Source organism: Quercus robur, chromosome 2 (genome assembly GCF_932294415.1).
Source record: "Quercus robur chromosome 2, dhQueRobu3.1, whole genome shotgun sequence".
Lineage (NCBI taxonomy): Eukaryota > Viridiplantae > Streptophyta > Magnoliopsida > Fagales > Fagaceae > Quercus > Quercus robur.
The window spans coordinates 74,196,409-74,215,117 of record NC_065535.1 but is presented as its reverse complement, the minus strand read 5'-3'; the positions used below and the strand labels follow the sequence as shown (position 1 = coordinate 74,215,117).

General features: G+C 35.7%; 4 protein-coding genes across 4 annotated transcripts; 2 read left to right on the top strand and 2 right to left on the bottom strand.

The window, feature by feature from the left end:
• The first annotated feature begins 275 nt into the window (after window positions 1-275).
• On the top strand, window positions 276-3,877 carry LOC126714987 (uncharacterized). Its single transcript, XM_050415411.1, has 7 exons — window positions 276-568; window positions 1,242-1,366; window positions 1,897-1,946; window positions 2,043-2,491; window positions 2,646-2,726; window positions 2,983-3,045; window positions 3,570-3,877. The coding sequence occupies exons 1-7, from the start codon at window positions 521-523 to the stop codon at window positions 3,627-3,629; spliced, it is 876 nt and encodes a 291-aa protein (XP_050271368.1). The 5' UTR covers window positions 276-520; the 3' UTR covers window positions 3,630-3,877.
• A 444-nt stretch (window positions 3,878-4,321) lies between these two features.
• Window positions 4,322-5,306, bottom strand: LOC126714988 (zinc finger AN1 domain-containing stress-associated protein 12). The gene is made up of 2 exons (XM_050415412.1): window positions 5,017-5,306; window positions 4,322-4,883 (listed from the first exon to the last, which is right to left on the bottom strand). The coding sequence occupies exons 1-2, from the start codon at window positions 5,119-5,121 to the stop codon at window positions 4,413-4,415; spliced, it is 576 nt and encodes a 191-aa protein (XP_050271369.1). The 5' UTR covers window positions 5,122-5,306; the 3' UTR covers window positions 4,322-4,412.
• A 4,177-nt stretch (window positions 5,307-9,483) lies between these two features.
• On the top strand, window positions 9,484-11,745 carry LOC126714986 (U-box domain-containing protein 40-like). The gene has a single exon (XM_050415409.1). It carries the CDS (start codon window positions 9,861-9,863, stop codon window positions 11,523-11,525), a length of 1,665 nt encoding a protein of 554 aa, XP_050271366.1. The 5' UTR covers window positions 9,484-9,860; the 3' UTR covers window positions 11,526-11,745.
• Window positions 11,746-17,092: 5,347 nt separating this feature from the next.
• LOC126714985 (peroxidase 31-like) lies at window positions 17,093-18,410 on the bottom strand. The gene has a single exon (XM_050415408.1). The coding sequence runs from the start codon at window positions 18,304-18,306 to the stop codon at window positions 17,332-17,334; it is 975 nt and encodes a 324-aa protein (XP_050271365.1). The 5' UTR covers window positions 18,307-18,410; the 3' UTR covers window positions 17,093-17,331.
• Window positions 18,411-18,709: the final 299 nt, after the last annotated feature.

The following is an 18,709-nucleotide window of genomic DNA, read 5'->3' as shown; positions in this document are numbered from 1 at the left end:
TTGAACATCAGAAATCTTATTCAATCATCAGAGATTTTGCCATTTGAGTTAACTGAAACCCACAACTTAACCTTTTTGTTTTTTTGCTAATCAAAACCCACAACTTAACCTTATATTTACTAATGGAAAGAATTTTTTTTTAGCATACTAATGGAAAGAATTGAATACAACAATATGTTACATGTAAATGTTAACTAATTAACTATACCAATTTTGTTGATTTATTGATACATACATTGGAGATGCGAGAGACTCGCGACACATTACATTGACTTGTCTGATTGACCCACGTCACCATCTCGACTAACATTCTTTTTAGAACTTCTTCACAAAGAAAACTTCTTCCGTTCCCACCATTCTCTTTCGCATCTTCTTCTTCTTCTTTGCTTGGAAATATCACGGCAATTAGGGTTCCCCCAACCAAAAAAAAAATCATTGAAAATGTCAGTCACCTACTTACCTCTCTCTTAAATATCTTCAAAGCTTCCATCTTCCTCGCTCACTTCTCAGGTCTTCTACAATGTCCAAGCCACGTGTCACCATCACTCTCGGCCGCTCTGGTGGTCAGGTACACACATACATGTTCTTTTGTTTTTGGTTTTTTCTGAGTTAGTTTAATGATTTTCTGTCTGTTTGGTTGCTGGGAAAACAAGAAAGCTGACTTTTTTGCTTTTGGGGTTGGCAATTTAAGAATAATAAGTGGGTGATTTGATAAGCTAAAGCTGTGGGGTTGGTTATTTTGGTGATTATTTAACTTGGAGCTTGTTGGGTTTGTTTGAGTTGTTTGTTTTGTTGCGTGATCCTAATTCTGCATACCCACCCTTTTTTATGCCTGCTTGTGCTTGTATTTATTGACTAGTTTTCGGATTTGGGTTTTGGAGAAGGAACTGGGTTTTTATTTTTTGGTTAATTTGAGTTTAACTCATTGAATATGTGAGTTGATTTGGTGAATTTGGGACTCGGGTTAAGTAACTAATTTTGTTGGTTAAGTTGAGCTTAGCTTGTCGGACCATGTGAACTGATTGGTGAGTTTTCGGATACAGGTTTTGGGGAAGTAACTAATTTTGTTGGTTAAATGGAGATTAATTGTGTTGCTTGTGTGAATTGGTGGGCGAGTTATTGGATTTGGGTTTTAGAGAAGTAACTTGTTTTTATGATTAGATTGAGTTTAGTTCATTTGTATTTGCGTTGTGTGTGTTGTTTTGTTGATTCAATGTTTGTGTGCTTCAATTCTTTTGCAGGTAGTAAAGGGGGAAGGAAATAGATCAGGCTATGCCCACGCACATCCTAGAGCTAATGGAAGCAAATGGTCCAGGGAAGAAAGATATAGGAGTAACGCCAATGGTTTTTGGTCCCCGAACAAGCGGTGCGTGTTGTTTAGTTGCTTTGTGAATTTAAACTGATTGAGTATAATTTGCCAGTATTTTATGATGGTCTAGATTGATGGTTTTAGGGATTTCAGGTTACCATTATGCTAGGACCATATAGGCTGTTGAGACAATTAAATACCTTTCATGATTACTGAGGAAAAATAGGAGAAGCTTTATGCTTTATTCAGTTGCTGCAAAATTAGAGAGAAGAGACAGGAGTTTAAACCTTGGTTATGGCAGGGGGTGAGTTTAGTGGCTTTCTTCCCAGCTTCTTTTCCAAAAGCATCACCAGGGTCAAGGTGGTCTAGGGCAGTGTTTTCTTTGAAATTCTAATGAGTTTTAAAGTGATGAAAATTCTTTGAACATTTTGATTCCTGTCTTATTGTTCATGGAAACCTAATTTCATTTAAAACAGGGGCTCATGGATTTGTTTATGGTATTCAGAGAATTAGTTGTCCATGTTTCTGATTCAGTTGTTACAAAAAATGTTTTTAGTTTAATATTGATGGGTGTATGTCATTTACAGGCAGCAAAGTAATGGTATCAATCGGGGTCGTGGTGACATTGGAGTGCATGGTGACTACTTATCTTTTATTATATAAGCTTTTTATATCATTTCTAGTTCTTTATATGTTTCACTGCCCTAACTCTGATGCCCTGATTCATTTGAAGATTCCCGGATGAATCCAAATGATCTGCGTTTGAAACTGATAAACAAAAGAAATATGAAGCGAATTCCAAGGGTTTTTGAAGAGAGAAGAAAGATGGACCAAAGTCAAAAGTTGTCAAAAACTATTCAGCCTGCAAGGCATAACATGCAGCAGCAAAGGTCTGAATTAAAAGGACGTGCTTTTTTGTGGCGAACACCAGCCACAGAACGACCTAGATCCCCAAATAGAAATCTGAAACCTTCTAGGGGACTCTCACCACAAAGAAATTTCAATGAGCTGCACCAAGTACCATCGCTAAGGGCAGCTGATAATTCAAGAACTAGATGGTTTTTAAGCAATGATGGTGCTTCTAGGCCAACAGGACCTCTAACTGTCAAAGGTCCTGATACTTCAGAGCTAGTTATGCAGCTTACACCAATAGGTGGCATTGGGCAGAAAAGTTTTCATTCAGTATGATTTTTTCCCCCTGCTGCACTGTTTTAGCTAAATTTTAGAGGATTTGGTTTGTGTTTGTGAGGTTATCTAGATTAATGGTTGTGTATAATTGCTTTTGGTCATCTAATGTTATGTATTAATCATGCTCTGTTGAATGGAATTTTAAAAGGTGGAGGAATCTCACACTGTCCCTAGCCTGTTGCAGTCGCTTGGTTTGGGGAAATATAGCATTCATTTCCGGGCTGAAGAGGTAAGTAACCTGCATCTATCCAATCTTTTGAAAGAAAAATTTCCTGAGGATAAGTTTTTCTGTGGTGAATGTTTGACCTTTCCATATTTTGAATGGATACTATAAGCCAGTGATGTGATTTCTGAGAGAGCAAGATAGATTTTTTGTGATGGTTTATGTTTCGAGTAATAGCAATATCAGTCTGTAGCCTGTACAGAGTGGTGACTGGGATATGCATAAACAAAAATCATTTAATACTTGGTTCATCTGATCATAGGTGGACATGACTGCATTGAAGCAGATGGGTGATAAGGACCTCAAAGATATGGGGATACCAATGGTACCGTGCTTTCACTCTCTTGAAATTTGACAACTGTTTAATTTTGTTTTGCTGTGAAAAAGTTTCTTTATTGGTACCTCTCAATAATATCAAAGCATCAAATAAGCTACAGGCTTGAACCCCCTCTGTGTTGCTTATTTATGTTATCATGATTTTCTTATTCTACCTTGAGGGGCTTTTTTTTTCCCGGTTCATGTTGGATGTTCACAATTATTGCAGTCTACTTTGAGCCCGATGATACGTATGGAAATAAGTCCAGCTTGGTGTAAATACTGATTTCTGACTGCAGCTAAAAGAAACATTATCATGTAGGGGCTGATCAAAATTCTTTTAGTCTAATGTGAGCCCAATAAATTGTATGGAAATAAGTTCAGCTCAGTGTTAATACGGACTTCTGACTGCAGCTGAAAGGCCCCTTTACGGGCCAATCACCTTGAACTGACTTGTATATCATCTTCATTTCATGTATAGATGTCCAATGGAAAACAATTAATCTGTTCTCACAAAAGCTGTTTGACATGCAGGGACCGAGGAAGAAGATTCTTCTTGCTCTGTGGCCTCATTCCAGACGAGAACAACCATAGCTGCAAACTTTTATTGGCTGCACTTTGGAGTTTATTTGTTACATCTATTACTTATAGCTCGAGTAAATATAGACAAGCATGGGGAGTGTAAGTATTTTTTAGGTGGGGATATGAGTGTGTTGCTTTTCAAGAACCTGAAATCTGTCTTGGAGAAAAAAATGGAACGGTTTATATATGTAATGGGATATGGACGGTTGTGCTAGTGAAACATCTAACTATTTGTTTAATCAAGATAATTTTTATTCTCATTTTGCATATTGATTTGGAATGATTCGTTTGTGTTTGGATTATCTTTTTATTGAAACTTGGCAAAAGTATAATTGTACCTTTATGAGTGAGATTAAAAAAAAAAAGAAAACTGTACACAAGCAAATAGTTTAAAAGGCTGAAAGCTAAGAGCTAATCCAAACCAACCCGAAAGCATATTCAATCTATAGGATATTGCATAGGTGAGAAGGTCAATATGATAATATCTGCATGCTTGACTGGAAACATGGGTTCACTGGTGCAAATTTTGTTAAAATTTGTTGAGACTTTTTGGAGTATAAATTCACCCAATACAACTCCACTATGCTGTAAACATAGCAAAAAACATGAGTTCTATGCAATTGTGATATTGATTGGTGAATGTGATGCTTAATTAACTAGCTGGATTGGAGAGATGATTAAGATCATTGAAAGCACACAATCAATTACCAACATTCTGTCAGATAATCTTTATCGAAATAATTTTCCTACAATGAATTGTAAAACTAAATCTAAAACACATGTATACGATCTTTATCAATATGCTTTAACAGATGAAGGTGTACTGGGAGTAGACGCAGAACCATGTCCACTCTTGCTTCCACAATCTTTTCCATTCCTCGAAGCCATAGCAGCCAAAAACCTATCATTCCATCTTCCATTACCCTTCACCACAGTAGCCGCTGCTGCTGCCTTTTTGCACACATGGTCAGCCGGGAATCGATGCTTCAAGCACACGTTCAATTGGCAAGTCTTGCACGTACTTGTATTCGAAAAGGTCAATATTTCCTTGCACCGCCTAACAGGACACGTTGGTTTCTTCTTCTTCTTGGGGTCACAATTACCTGACTTCTCATGCTTCTCCAACATAGCCTTCTCGTCCTCACCATCTCGTCCTGTTGTCTCAATAGACATCGAACAAGTCTCACAAACAACAACCTTTCTGCTATTATGGTCGGATTTTGGACACTCGTGGGCCTTATAAGATCTATGTTCCACACAAAACACCTACATATTCACAAAAACATACACATCAACAACAACGATTCTATATATTATTTAAGACCAAACCCAAAAAAGGCCACAACTTTATAACGAAAAATCATGAAATAGAGGAAGCTATGGATGAAAAAGTGTATACCTTTTGACAACCGTCGCATTTGAAAGGTAAAAAATCGAGTTGATTGCAATCTGGGTTTTGGCAATGTTGACCCAAATCAGGAAAAGCTTCTGTTCCTCCTCCCATGCTTCCTGTGTTATTATTTGTTTCTCCTCTGAATTTTTCTTTCTGGCTGTGGAATTCTCCTTTGCTTTGTTTGTTTAAACTTTTTAAGGATGTTTGAACAAAATAAGGAGAGCGGGGCTGTTTTTATAGGTATGGAGTTGGCTTGGGTAGAAAGACAACTCCAACCTGACTTGGGATTCCAGTTGTTTACGGGATTTGAAAACCTTGGTCGGTTGGTCCAACGTGTCTACGCGGAATTAGCAGCAGCCTTAAATACGAGGGTATGCCGTGTCGTCACAGGGTGGTGTATATATATCGTAATTCGTATGGTATATATTTTTTAATCTGTATTTTTGTCTTTATATAATAGTAGAAAAATAATAGTTTAAAAAAATAAAAAAATAAAAGCTTATTTAGACCTCTAAACTTTGAGATTGTACTAAGACCCCTTTATTTTTTTAATTAACTAATTTAGTGTATCTCTAACAAATAGTTACTTTTAATTTTTACTTACTAATTTACATATTATTTCTTCATTCATTTTTTAAATTTCTTTTATTCTATCTTTTTTTCTCAAAAAATTCTCTTTTATTATTTTTCAATTTTCATTTATTCATTCCCAACAACTATATTTTTAAAATCTTCCAATGGTAATATTTTTAAAATTTTCAACTTTTTTTTTTTTATATATTAAATTCTAATCTTAATTTTAACATTTGCATTATTTATTTGTTGGTTTTTATTAAATCTATGTTAGTCTTGTACAAGTCATTTAAAAATTATATGTAATTTAAAATCGATCACATCTATGTAATTTGGAATGAATTTATTCATTAATTTTTCCTAAAAAATTCTTAATTGTTGTCTAGTTTTTATTTTTTTAATTATTAATATTCATTAACTTATTATTATCCTTTTCTATTTTTTCTTTTTTTTTTTAAAAAAAATCTAATCTTAATCTAAGAAATTATTAGTTGTAAATTATAATTAATTTTCCTTAAAAACATACTTGTCAGTTTCTTTAGTAAAAGCTTATCATTAAATTTTAATAAAATAAAAACTTAATTTAAAGGCCAAACCACGATTTAGAACTCCGTAATTTTACTTCCTCCACCATTCATTTTTCACATTCTCATCAGAGAGAGAAAATATCTCCTTCCCTTTGGCCTTTCTTCTCCAGCCGATTCTTCTTCTTCAGCCATGAGGGTATATTTTTGTGTTGATGGTAAAAACTCTTTAATCTTGCCAAAATCATTTCAGAGCATCAAGGACCATTCACGCAAAATCTTTTCAGAGAACCCATGTGGATGCTCCATGGATCATAAGTTATGAGCCGGGTCAAACTGGCCCAATCACAAAACATCGACCATTATTAAAAAAAAGAAAAAAGAAAAAAAAAAAAGATATAATTTGGAGGGCACTTTGAACACTTCAAGGCCCAATCTGTCCATATTTGTTTAGTTTAATGTGGCCCAATAAGTAACCAACACTGCTAGGAAAATAGGTGAGAGACACCTGACCTGACTCATGTCCAAAATGGCCCACAAGGCCCATATCAATATCTAGTGCCTTTAACAATATATAGCCTATCTAAAAAAAAAAAAAAAAAAAAAAATATATATATATATATATATAGCCAAAAATATTAAATTAATATTGTAGAAATAGATTGCTTCCAGGATCTTTCCAGATGCTATTTTTGGACACTTTTACTAAAGAATTAAAAAGCATAATTCAAGGTTCAGCCTAAAAAGAAAAAGAAGAAGAATAATTCCTGGTGTATGACTTGTTGTGAAGTGGGCCTCTATTGGGTTCCATGCCAGACTGCCAGCGACATACTAGATCTCAGTCTCATGCATATAAAAATTGGTAAGTCCCTTTTTATTGCTTTTACGGCCTAAAAGTGCTTAATCACACTGGCCCCTGTATTTGCTATGATTTTTTTTATATTATCACTAGCTGCACGTGAAATGTTCAGATAATTTTTATTTTTATAAGCCAAACCAAAGCAGAAAAATAATAATTTGTGTTAAAATATTATGGATTTCTTCCCAAGAATTGGAGAGAATTTGATAATTTTTTTTCAGTATTTATTTAAGAGGAATTGCCATTTTGAAGATTTTCTGAGCTTTGATTTTAGCTCTCTGTTACTGTGGACCTGGGGTACACTGGTACCGTGTTATATATATAAGGCTATAAATTGCATTTTAAGTGTGACTTTATCTTTTAGAAAAATCAATAAATCTTATGATGTGATTGATATATAATAAAAGTGGTATCGAAAATATGTCATATGAAAGAAATATTGCACTAAACACAATTTAGCAGTGAAAAATAGGATTAAAAAAAAAAACTATATCATTGCTCTTAGAAAATAAATGAAGGTTTTAGCAGAAACGATAGGTCGTTTTGAGTGCCAAAAGTGCTTATGGAATGGGACTCTCTCATGGTTCTAAAGGCTCACAGCAAAATTGAACAATTTTGTACAACACAATTTGGACTTCTCCCCAAATATAATAAGAGAATCTACCTATTTTGTCGTTTAATTTGAATGGGTGGGCCATCTGTGGAGAAACAAAATGGAATCAATCACTTTGGTAAAGAAAGGGAATTATTCTGAACCAAAAGAAAATTAGAAAACCAAAAAGAAAAAGAAAAGGAGATATAATCCAGCCTAGAACACTAGTACAATGCATATCAACTTCAAAAACTTAGTTATTAAGGATTCGATAATTAATTTAAAAAAAATGTAGTGGTATGGTATTCTTGGTGACTTACTAGTTGGAATATCTCCATGCAAAGTGGTCAGAACAAATATGAGAATAGCCCACAAAAACATAAATTATTGGACAGAAAAGTGTTCTGCGAAGTAAGAGCTCCTTTTCTGTAACTTTTGGATTAATAGTGAGCTAAAGCATAGAGGGTTGTCATCATATAATGGCACATTAAAAAGATCTTTATATCAAATGAAGGGTCGAGAGAATGACACATCAGGATTCACTCAAACCTCTGTTGAGTCACGGAGTAAACTCCTATCATGCAAGCATCTAGAAAATTTTAATCAATAAGTCTAGAGTCACAGTTATTGATTTCGCAAATATTGAAATGAAAAATTATAAATGGTAAATAATAAAGTGATATCAATTATAAATCTAAATAAAAATTAATAACAACTTAATAGCTCAAAATAGGCGTAAATAAGATTTAATAACAACTTTTTTTTTTTTTTTTTTTGAGAAGGAGAATTAATAACAACTTAGTAACTCAATTGTTATTAAATTTTTTTACAGTTGTGAAAAATATAATAGATATAATATTGCTTCTTTATATATACCTTTCTATTTTGTAGATCAGATTAGAAAAAACATGCTTGTTAATTTAGAAAGAGAAATAAAGTATTATTGGTGCAGATTAGAGTAACCTTGTTTAATTTATTTTAGCAAATAAGCCCCCCATATGAACATGAATAATGACCCTGATAAGTTCCCCAAGAGAAATCTTGAGATTCATATGAACCAAAATCGTTTATGATCCATCCAATCATCATTTTCCTGCTACTGTTTTCATAGCTTTCGATTTAGTTATAAAGACTATGATATTCCAAACTCTCCATATCGTGCTGTATCTGTTCAAAAAATTTACTCTCAATATGGTAATGAATACATTGAGGTTAGACGGTAGTTTATTTCGTTTTTTGTTTAATGTATTTTTGTTGAAAATAGAATAAAATATTCTTATATTTGAAAATTTGAGGTTTGACTAAACATAAATAAGTTAAAAGTTAGACCATGTGGTAAATGGACTAATTTACAATAGGATTTAAATTCTCTAGAGTCCCTAGTGTATTCTACAAATAAATTTCTTTAAATTTTAACCATTCTTTTATGACATGATAGAATTTAGATCTTTAAATCATAAAAGAATAATTAAGATTTAAAGAAATGTATTAATAGAGTACCTAAGAATTCTAGAAGATTTATATAGGATCAAAACAAATGGTTAAATCAAACTATGTAATTGGGTTTCAACGATAAAAACAGAAATACAGAAATGTATAATGAGTCAACATCACCTCAAATCCAAATCCAAATATATACATTAATCAAAGTGATAGTATCTCTATTCGATATTTGCCGTTAAACGTTTCTATCTTTCCGTATTATTAGCATTATTGCAGGTTTAAAGCCGGGGACTGAATTATAGCTTTGCAAGTTGAGTGAAACCTAATAACTTTGGCCTAAAAAGCAAACAGACACACATTGAGGTGGCATTCTCTTTTTTCACTTAACGTAAATACCTGAGAGACAAACCCAAGTGGATAAACAATACTATAGTACTAAAAAAAAGCAAGAATTAATCAACAATAACCCTATAGTTTCTCCAAAAAAAAAAAAAAAAAACCCCATCAAATTCTCTTTTAATTCTCTCTCTCTCTCTCTCTCTCTCTCTCTCTATATCCTAACAAACTCTCTGATCTCTCTCTCTCTTTCTATGTTTCTGTTTACTCTCAAAGAGACCTAGTCTAGTCAAAACAACCATATTCTTCAGCGTACCTTCTCTCATCTTTAGGAGATCAACACTTGGGCAAACTGCCACAATCTTAATTTGTTCTTCCAGCTCACCCTTCTCCCAAAAACCCAATGGACTTTCATTATCTGCAACATTTCTTGATATTCCGTACTACTGCTTCTTCATTTCTTCACGTAAAAAACTGAAACCTTTCGGTCTTTGTGGGATAGTAAAAAAATTAGACACAGAAAATGGAGTTTCAAGAGGGCATGATGAGGTATGTGGTTCACAAGCCCAAAGAGGTAAACTGGGGATTCGAAAAAGACACAGAGAAAGGCAGAATCAAAGAGACTCCTACTCCTACTATGTCTCCCAGGCGCAAATGGAAGTTGATGTATCTCTTCAACAGGTCCTCATCTTCACCACCTCGAAACCCAAAATCAAAAGAGCCTCCAAACGAGTTTCTCTGTCCCATCTCTGGGTCTCTCATGGCCGAACCAGTTATCGTCACCTCAGGCCACACATTGGAAAAGGCTTGCGTCTTAGCCTGTAAAGCCCTATCCTTCACTCCCACTCTCGAAGAAGACTCGTCCACGCCAGATTTCTCCTCTGTAATCCCCAACCTCGCTCTCAAAACCGCCATTCTCAACTGGTGCAAGACTCACTGTGTAGACCCACCAAAACCCATCGACCCCATCAACGCTAAAAACCTCGTCCGTGCATTAATGGAGATCGAGGTCAAAAACCCAGATACCCAGATCATAATCTCGGGGAAGAACCTGGTTCAAGGGGCTATAGAAAGCCCTACAGTGAATCTCAACGACCCCGAGTTAACTCACTCCTGCTCGAGCTCAGTCGACTCAGTTGAGACCGCCGAGTCGACCCCATCTCTCCAACTCGTGATTCACCCGAGTTACAACAACAACAACAACAACAACTCATCCTCGTCCTCCTCCTCTGATACCCTAAACCCTGGTTTCAACGAAGAAGAGGAGGAGTTGTTGGTGAAACTCAAAAGCCCACAGGTGTTTGACATCGAACGTGCCGTGATTTCGTTGAGACAGATCACACGGTCCACAGAGAGCAGTAGGGTCCGCTTATGTACCCCTCGGTTACTCTTAGCCCTCCGACCTTTGATCATGTCCAGGTACTCAACTATTCAAGTGAACACAATCGCGGCGCTGGTGAATCTGTCTTTGGAGGATATCAACAAGGTGAAGATCGTACGGTCAGGAATGGTCCCACTCTTGATTGATGTTTTGAAGGGGGGATTCCCTGAGGCGCAGGAACATGCTTCTGGTGCACTCTTCAGTTTGGCCCTTGATGATGACAACAAGACTGCAATTGGTGTGTTGGGTGCTTTAGAGCCGTTGATGCACTTGCTGAGGTCAGAGAATGAGCGGACTCAGCATGACTCGGTGATTGCGCTTTATCACCTCTCACTCATTAAGAGCAATAGGGTCAGGTTAGTGAAACTCGGGTTGGTCCCGGTTCTATTGGGTATGGTTAAGCCGGGTCATATGACGGGTCGAATAATGCTTGTGTTGGGTAACATGGCTTGGTGCCCGGATGGGCGGGCTGCAATGTTGGGTGCGGGTGCGGTTGAATGTTTGGTCAAGTTTTTGGGTGGGACCCAGTTGAACTCTGAGTCAACCAAAGAGAGTAGTTTGAGTGTATTGTATGGATTGAGTCAAGGTGGATTGAGATTTAGGGTTTTGGCAAAGGCGGTTAAGATGGAGGAGGTGTTGAGCAAGATGGTGAAAGAAGGGAGCAAGTGTGTGAGAGAGAAGGCAATGACAATATTGGAGATGATGAAAATGACAAGTAAGGAATATGAGGAGGAGGAAATGGGGGAGGAGGTGGTGAATTGGGAAGATTTGCTTGAGTTGAGTCACACTCAGTATCAATCTGAATGAGTTTTGAGTACAGTGTTTTGGTATTTTGATTTTATTAATTTTTTTTTAGTTGGGTTGTAATTATTTGGACCTTGTTACATGTTTTTATTTGTTTTTATGCTCATGCTCTCTGGTGAACAATTTTTTTTTTTTTTTTTTCACCTGAATCATAGATGGTGGTGATGGTGTAAATAAAAGTTTTCAGACATTGGTGTAAAGTTTGCTTTGGTGCTATTATTCACTTTATACCTTGATACTCATCGTTTATTGTTTTAAATCTGCACAATAAATTCTGTTAATCATTCATATTATACATCTAAATGATATTTGAAGTCTTCGTCTTGAGCGTGCTTAAAGAAAAACATTCAATTCCAGTATGATTTTGGATAAAATCTAACTATTCATTTTCTTTTCTTATCTCCAAAATTTTCTTTGGGGGGGGCATAGATGAAAGATGAAAGGCCCAAGAGGTGGCAGAGCCCATGACAACTGAAGAATGCTTTGGGCTTGAAACTTCAGGTAGCTTTCCCTACTTTCATGTTTTGCATGTGTTTTAAAATGATATTCACTCCATGATAGATATTAATTGTTTTTTTTTTTTAACACAAATGTGTGTGTTTTTTTCTCCCCCTCCTCCTCTATCTTCCCTTAAAAAAAGAAAAAAAGAAAAAAAAAGGAGGATTCCAAATTGTTTCTTGTTTGGTAATACATTGAAATCTATTTTATTAAATAAAAAAATTATTAAAAAAATAACACAATAAGTTTTTAATAGAATATGCAATAGTTTTAATTGTCGGAATGAAGATTCAAACTTTGACTCTTCTAATAAAAGAAAGCAAGACTACATTTTAGTTGACTATTAGCACTAAAAATACATTCTAATAAAAGGAAGCAAGACTACTAAAATTTTAGCAGACTATTATCACTAAAAATACAAAACTCTTCACTCAATCAATATCATTAATAAATGAGAAAAGGTCTACCCACCATAGAGTTGAGCAAACTAATGTTCATCCAAAGCAGAACATAGGTTAAAAAGTGTCGCATGATTGACGCGGCTAGGATATCCCTTAGGCTAGACCGACTTGTTATTTATTTATTTATTTTTTTGAGAAACAAACACACACACAGGAGAGAGGAAAATGAGTTCTAATACAAAAGCACACCACATTTAGACTGACTTCTTGTTAGATGCTCGATACCAAATGAAAACGCGTATGTAAAGAATGAAATAACTTAAAGTTACTCATGCCAATCACTACCTTTTTTGAATGGTTAATTTGGAGATAAAGCCATCTAATCTACTTCAACATTAATTACTGTATGACTGGACTAGACCTTTCCTTTTTTCACTTCAGCTTTGATTGAAAAGCCGAAAGGAAATGTTTCTGGCCAATTAGGTTTGGATGTTGAATGCAATGGACTCTTGGATCCGGGGTCATTTGGGAAGAGAAATTGATGGGATTGGCATCTGGGCCACTTAAGTGCTAGCTTTGCCTAACCTCAAATCATTCTTTTCTCTGTGGACTTAGAAAAAGAGCAAGGTTGGAGGCAACCTTTGTCACAAATGTAGATATGGTTTGCTGTGATTGAATCAAATATATATATATATATATATATATTTTTTTTTTTTTTGATAATTCAAATGATTTTTTACATCACAAATCAAATGATACAATAAGGATCTTCTAGTCCCAAAATCAGGGCAACAGGCATGAAACAAAGTACAACGCAAGTTCTAAACAGAACAAGATGAAACATATACACCCAAACCAATAGAACAAACAAAACTCCCTTGATACAAATCATCTACAATTTCGCATGGTTAAAACCAAAGACAGTTTTAGAGCTACTGAACCAGCTTCGAGCCTACTAAACCAGTAGCATCATAGCTACTGAGTCATCTTTTGAAGATACTTCCAACCCTATCCTCAATTAGAATCCGGGCTGTCCTAACTCCTAAGTATTCCTCACGTAGTGCATAGCACATTAGCACTTAACTAAGAACGAAAGTAACAACACTTTCACTTAAGTTTATTACTAACATTATTTTTATTATGTACTACTAATAATTAGTCATATCAACAGTTCTATAAAAAAAAAATATATATATATATATATATTTATATATATATATATGAAGAAAATAATTGGTCTCCTAGATTTATTGATAATAAGTGCTTAAACTTGCATGCCTGCCTGTTGCTTCGGATAGTTGGCCATAAAGCATGGTGATAGACTTTTCTAATGTTAGCGGTTTTTGAGGCCTAATTTGATGAATCCATTAGCCTTGAAATCCATAGCATATTTGTTTAGATGCTTTTATTGCAATCAAAGGTAAGACAAGATGCTGGAAGATTTATGTACACGTTTATAAAACTTTAAATCAAATTCTCGGTCATGATCAATTCTAGGTATCAAAAATTGTCTATCGTTTCTTTTAGTTCTTGTGTCAACTTATTGTATTTGATCAAAAAGGAGTTTCATCTTCATTTGAGAAATAACTGAGTTCCAAGTCCAATATAACCAGAAATTGCGTTTCCATTCTAGACTTATTTTATAAAGAACCAATAAAAGAAATAGTTAAAACTTAGAAGGCTTCATTTTCAGTCTTGTGTTTCACTTTTTAGTACACGCAGATTAGAGTAGAACAACTTCACTATAAAAATGGGAGGAGAAAAACATTTTCAGTGTGTTATCTTATGATGGGGACGTTTTCAACACATAAAGCAGACGGGCTCTTTAAGGTCTTCGGCTTTAAGGTAATGAGGGACCCTTGATAAGCCGACGGCACTTACCAGGTGACCAACGACGAGGCTTGACTGTCTCATACAAAGGAGAGGAAATAAAGTGACGACGGGCCGCAAGACTGACGGGTTGGGTAGGCCGACGGTCCCAGCATGGCAATGCATGGTCTCCACGGGTGCTCATATATGGAAATGTCTTGCGCATCATGTACCAAGGCTTCATTGCATATCTTTCTCATATGAAAAGACACCCTATGATCACGGAAACCATAATGCCAAATACCCTCCGCAAGGAAAGGTCCCTACTTTCGAGGGATCTCAATTCACTACTCACCACTATATAAGCACTAGACCTCCTCTTTCTGCAGATACGCAGAAAATCCCTAACTCTCTCACTATAGAGTTCTTAGAGATTTCTCATTCACTAACTTGACATTCGGAGAGTTTTTAGCCGGTACCACACCAGTGCCTTCTATTTGGTCCATCTGTTCTTGTTCCACAAGTACCTACTAGAGCGTCTTGGAGCCTACAACTCACTAACGATTTCAACACATCATCAGCTTAATCTTCCAACGTTGACAAAGAAGGCAAATATGTGTCTTTGCCTGATTGCCTGTTTTTCAAAAATTGGAGATAATGTGATGCAGGGCATTTAAGTAGTTGTTTTACATTTGTAGCTGAAAAGAGAACTAGTAGAAATTATTGCTTGTGTCCAAACAGCGGGTTAGAGCTTGTTATTGTAATAGCAGTCACTTAGATCCATTTGTACTCAGTTAGTTAATACATTAGTTGATTAGATTGCCAATTACCAGTCAGATTAAGTCTTTAATCGAGCCAATCCAGTGGCTGCCAGTGTAGTGTAGCTTCTATAAATAGCTGATTAGGCTCTTATTTGTATTCAGTTTGTATATGCGATTGAAAGAAGCCTTGGGAGCTTTTATTTGAGAACTTTGTGTTCTTTGCAAATGTGTCTAACCACCTATCAATGTGTTCTAAGAAACTCACTTTCCATCTAATTCTAAATCATATTACAACACATCATTTTTCCCTGCATCATGATGACTTCCAGAAAACTTAAGTAAAAAAGAAACAGACATTTAGATTGTCTGCTTTTGATGTAATTTCATTTTAAAAAAAACCACATAAGGTTCTTGTTGAAGTCTAATGTAGGAGAAAGAGTCACTTTCTCTATAATAATTTCAATTAGAAGAACATTGTCAAGTAGTATCTCACAAATTCGCCAAAGTTCTAGAGATTTGAGCCTGTGACAAATATTTGAAGGCCAACAAAATTGCGAAGAAGAGAATTTGAAAAATGGAGTTGTTTCACTCTGATAAGGAATAGCATTATGTGATACATGTTGGATGCGATATTTTCTTATCCCAAAAGCTTAAGCTCATGGATTTGGACCTAATGATACTACATCAACCACACTCTTATCACTTCCAGCGAGATGTGAATATTTTGACTAATTAATGAGTATACCTAGCATTGGCTGATTCCAGCCAATATTTTACCTGGTATGCACAGAAAATGAGGTTTTCTTATACTAGGTTTTTTGTAGTTCAGAAATACCTCTAAACCTTTACGTTTTAACAGGGAAAAAATTTGAGGACAATCCGATAAAAATATATTTTCAACTCCACTTAAAATGCCTACAAAGTTAGTGTAGTAATATATTTTGATTCTAAAAAGTTAGTGTAGTAATAAAACATAGTTATTAGAGTTTGAAACCCAACTCAAGCGAACTCATACAAGCAACAAAGTTGATTATACTATTATAAGCACTGTAAAAGGGAAGAGATGCTTTGTCTCTTCTTTGTGTCTTCTCAAGAGTCAAGGTGACTGCTTGGAAACGCGACGGATTAAACTAGTTTAGTAATTACACATTTACACTTATCGATTGAATGAAATCAGGATTATAATAATGAAGCATAGTAAAAGGGGAAGATGCTTTTTGATTTTCTGAATGGAAGATAATGATAAATTGTTACTGACTGAGTTGAATTTTGTCTCTTTGACTCTGTCTTCTCAAGATTTTGGCGTTTCTGCAGATACTTCAAATCATTAGTTAATATGCTGTATTACAGCTTCTCCACCCCTCAGAACTCAGAAGCCTATATTCATAATCAATTATCTACCAGTCATGTGGATCAATTATTGAAATGAAGCTTGACCAATTGATGAGTTTGGGACAGAGTATTAAAATCCCTGACCCCCCTCATTTTCCTTCTCACCTGAGATACTACTAAGGTCCTTATCATTGCAAGCAGTCTCAACGTGCAACTTACCAATATACAGCACATCTTCTATGCCTCGGACCTAATCCTGACTTTTGACTCAAACCAAAAGAAAAAGAAAAGGAAAAAAAAATCCAATCTTTTGGCCCTTCAACACATTTGAATTCCTTGGTATGTTTGAGACTTTGAATATAATGACACTGTTAATTTTTTGTTTTCAAGGGCAAAAGGTTCTACCAACTCCACCAATTTAACTAATTAGTCCTTTTATCATATTTATCTTAGGTTTCTGTGTTTACAAAATATAGACTATATTCACTACCAGTTTCAATTTCATCAATAAAAAAAGTCTGTAATTAATGAGTACAATAAAATATATTAAAACTTCTAAAACTAATGCATCAAAAGTTACAAACATAGAAACCGAAATAAGATCCATGAGACAGACAAGGAAAAGAGATCCTATGTTCTTAAATTTCAAATTATTATTTTATTACAATTTGTTTAGGAAATAGTAAAAAAAACAAAACCTCTGCCCAGATCACCACTTGTATTGTAGGCCTAAAAAATGACAAAAGAAGCTGTAACCGAGAAAAGAAAATACTAACAAATAAGTATGTATATTTAATTTAAACTTAAAATTATGACAATAGGACATTGATACAAAAACATGTATACATATTACCAGATCCTCAGCGAAATCCTCATCACCCTGTTTATGATCCTCAATCAATTCACCACAGATCACAGTCACAACAACAACAACAATAATTAAAAAAAAAAAAAAAAAACCCAAACCCCCCACCAAAAGAAAGTTTCAATTTTCCAAAATGTTCCACCTCAGTTAAACGCATCACACCTGTGCCTAATCTCTCCTTGCCTCTCAGTCTGGACCTTATACACACTCAGCTTCTCCATAACCTTAGCAAAAGCCTGAAAGAACTTGTTCTGATCTGCCGCATACATTTCAACAAACTGCTTGGTATTTGGGTCATTGTACAACCCATGATCTGACCTCAACAATCCTAACCCTTTTGGCAGATTCTGAAAGTACATGTTGTCGAACTTGTTTGGAGTCATAATGTCATTGAACACTGACAAAGTTGGATTCTTTGTAAAATCCTTACACGCTTGTTGCAACCCTTGAGCGAATCTCGGATTATATTCCCTATCGTACTGTGAAAGCTTACTAAAATTGTAAATCCCAGAACTGAATTCCTTACAATGAGAGAACCCAATTGTGTGTGCGCCACTCAAAGCCACCATTTCTTGGATCGAAAAGCCATTAGATTTGAAAATGTTGATAATCTGAGACATGGGCATCGTGGGTCTTGGGAGTTTACCTTCGACATAGTTAGATTTCGAGACCAACCCATCTCTTCGACCCAAGAGAACGTTGTAGTAGGGACCGCCGACCATAGTTACGAGGTCACGAGTGGCTACAGCCAAGATGTCGGCGCAAGAGACGGTGTTCGGACAGGCTAGCTCCAACGCGGTCTTGGCGCGTACGATCACGTCGAAGGCGTCTCCGGGGAGAGAGAGGTTGATATCGGCGTCGCGCTCGGCGGAGTTGAAGGGCGTGGAGGAGATGAGAATGGAGGCATCGCAGCCGTTTGTTAAGCAGTCGTGGAAGAAGAGGCGGAGCGTGGCGGCGGCGGTGCTGGGGCTTGTGATTTGCTTGTTGGTTATGGTGTCTCGGATGGTTTGCTCGAATGCTGGGCATTTTTGCTTGTAGTAGTCTAAAGAGAGTTGGGAATGCGAGGGTGTGAAGAAGAGTGAGAGAGATGTTAGAAAGAGAATCTGAAGAAATGCCATTTTGTGATTGTGTTTTTGACACCCCTTTTGGTTTTTCTATCTAAAAAAGAAGCTAATAAATCAGCTATTGCTAGAGTGGAAAGTGAGCTGTGTGTGGACTGGAGTAGTGAACTAGGGGAGTGGGGTAGATGGGAGGGTTTTACTAATGAGTAATGACTAGGTGTCTAGATTTTTTCTTACAGAAAAAAGTTTATGGAATACAACCCTTCTTACACCCAAATCTAAACTAATCTTAAATCTTAATTGATAAATAAGTTGACACAACATGATCGTTCACTCATATGAATGTGCTGAAGTCTAATCACTAGCTGACACTTAAATATTATGTGAATTTATGTGTAAGAAGTGGTGTGTTAGCTCAACTGATAAAGAGATTTGAGTTCATTTATATTTATGTCTTAAC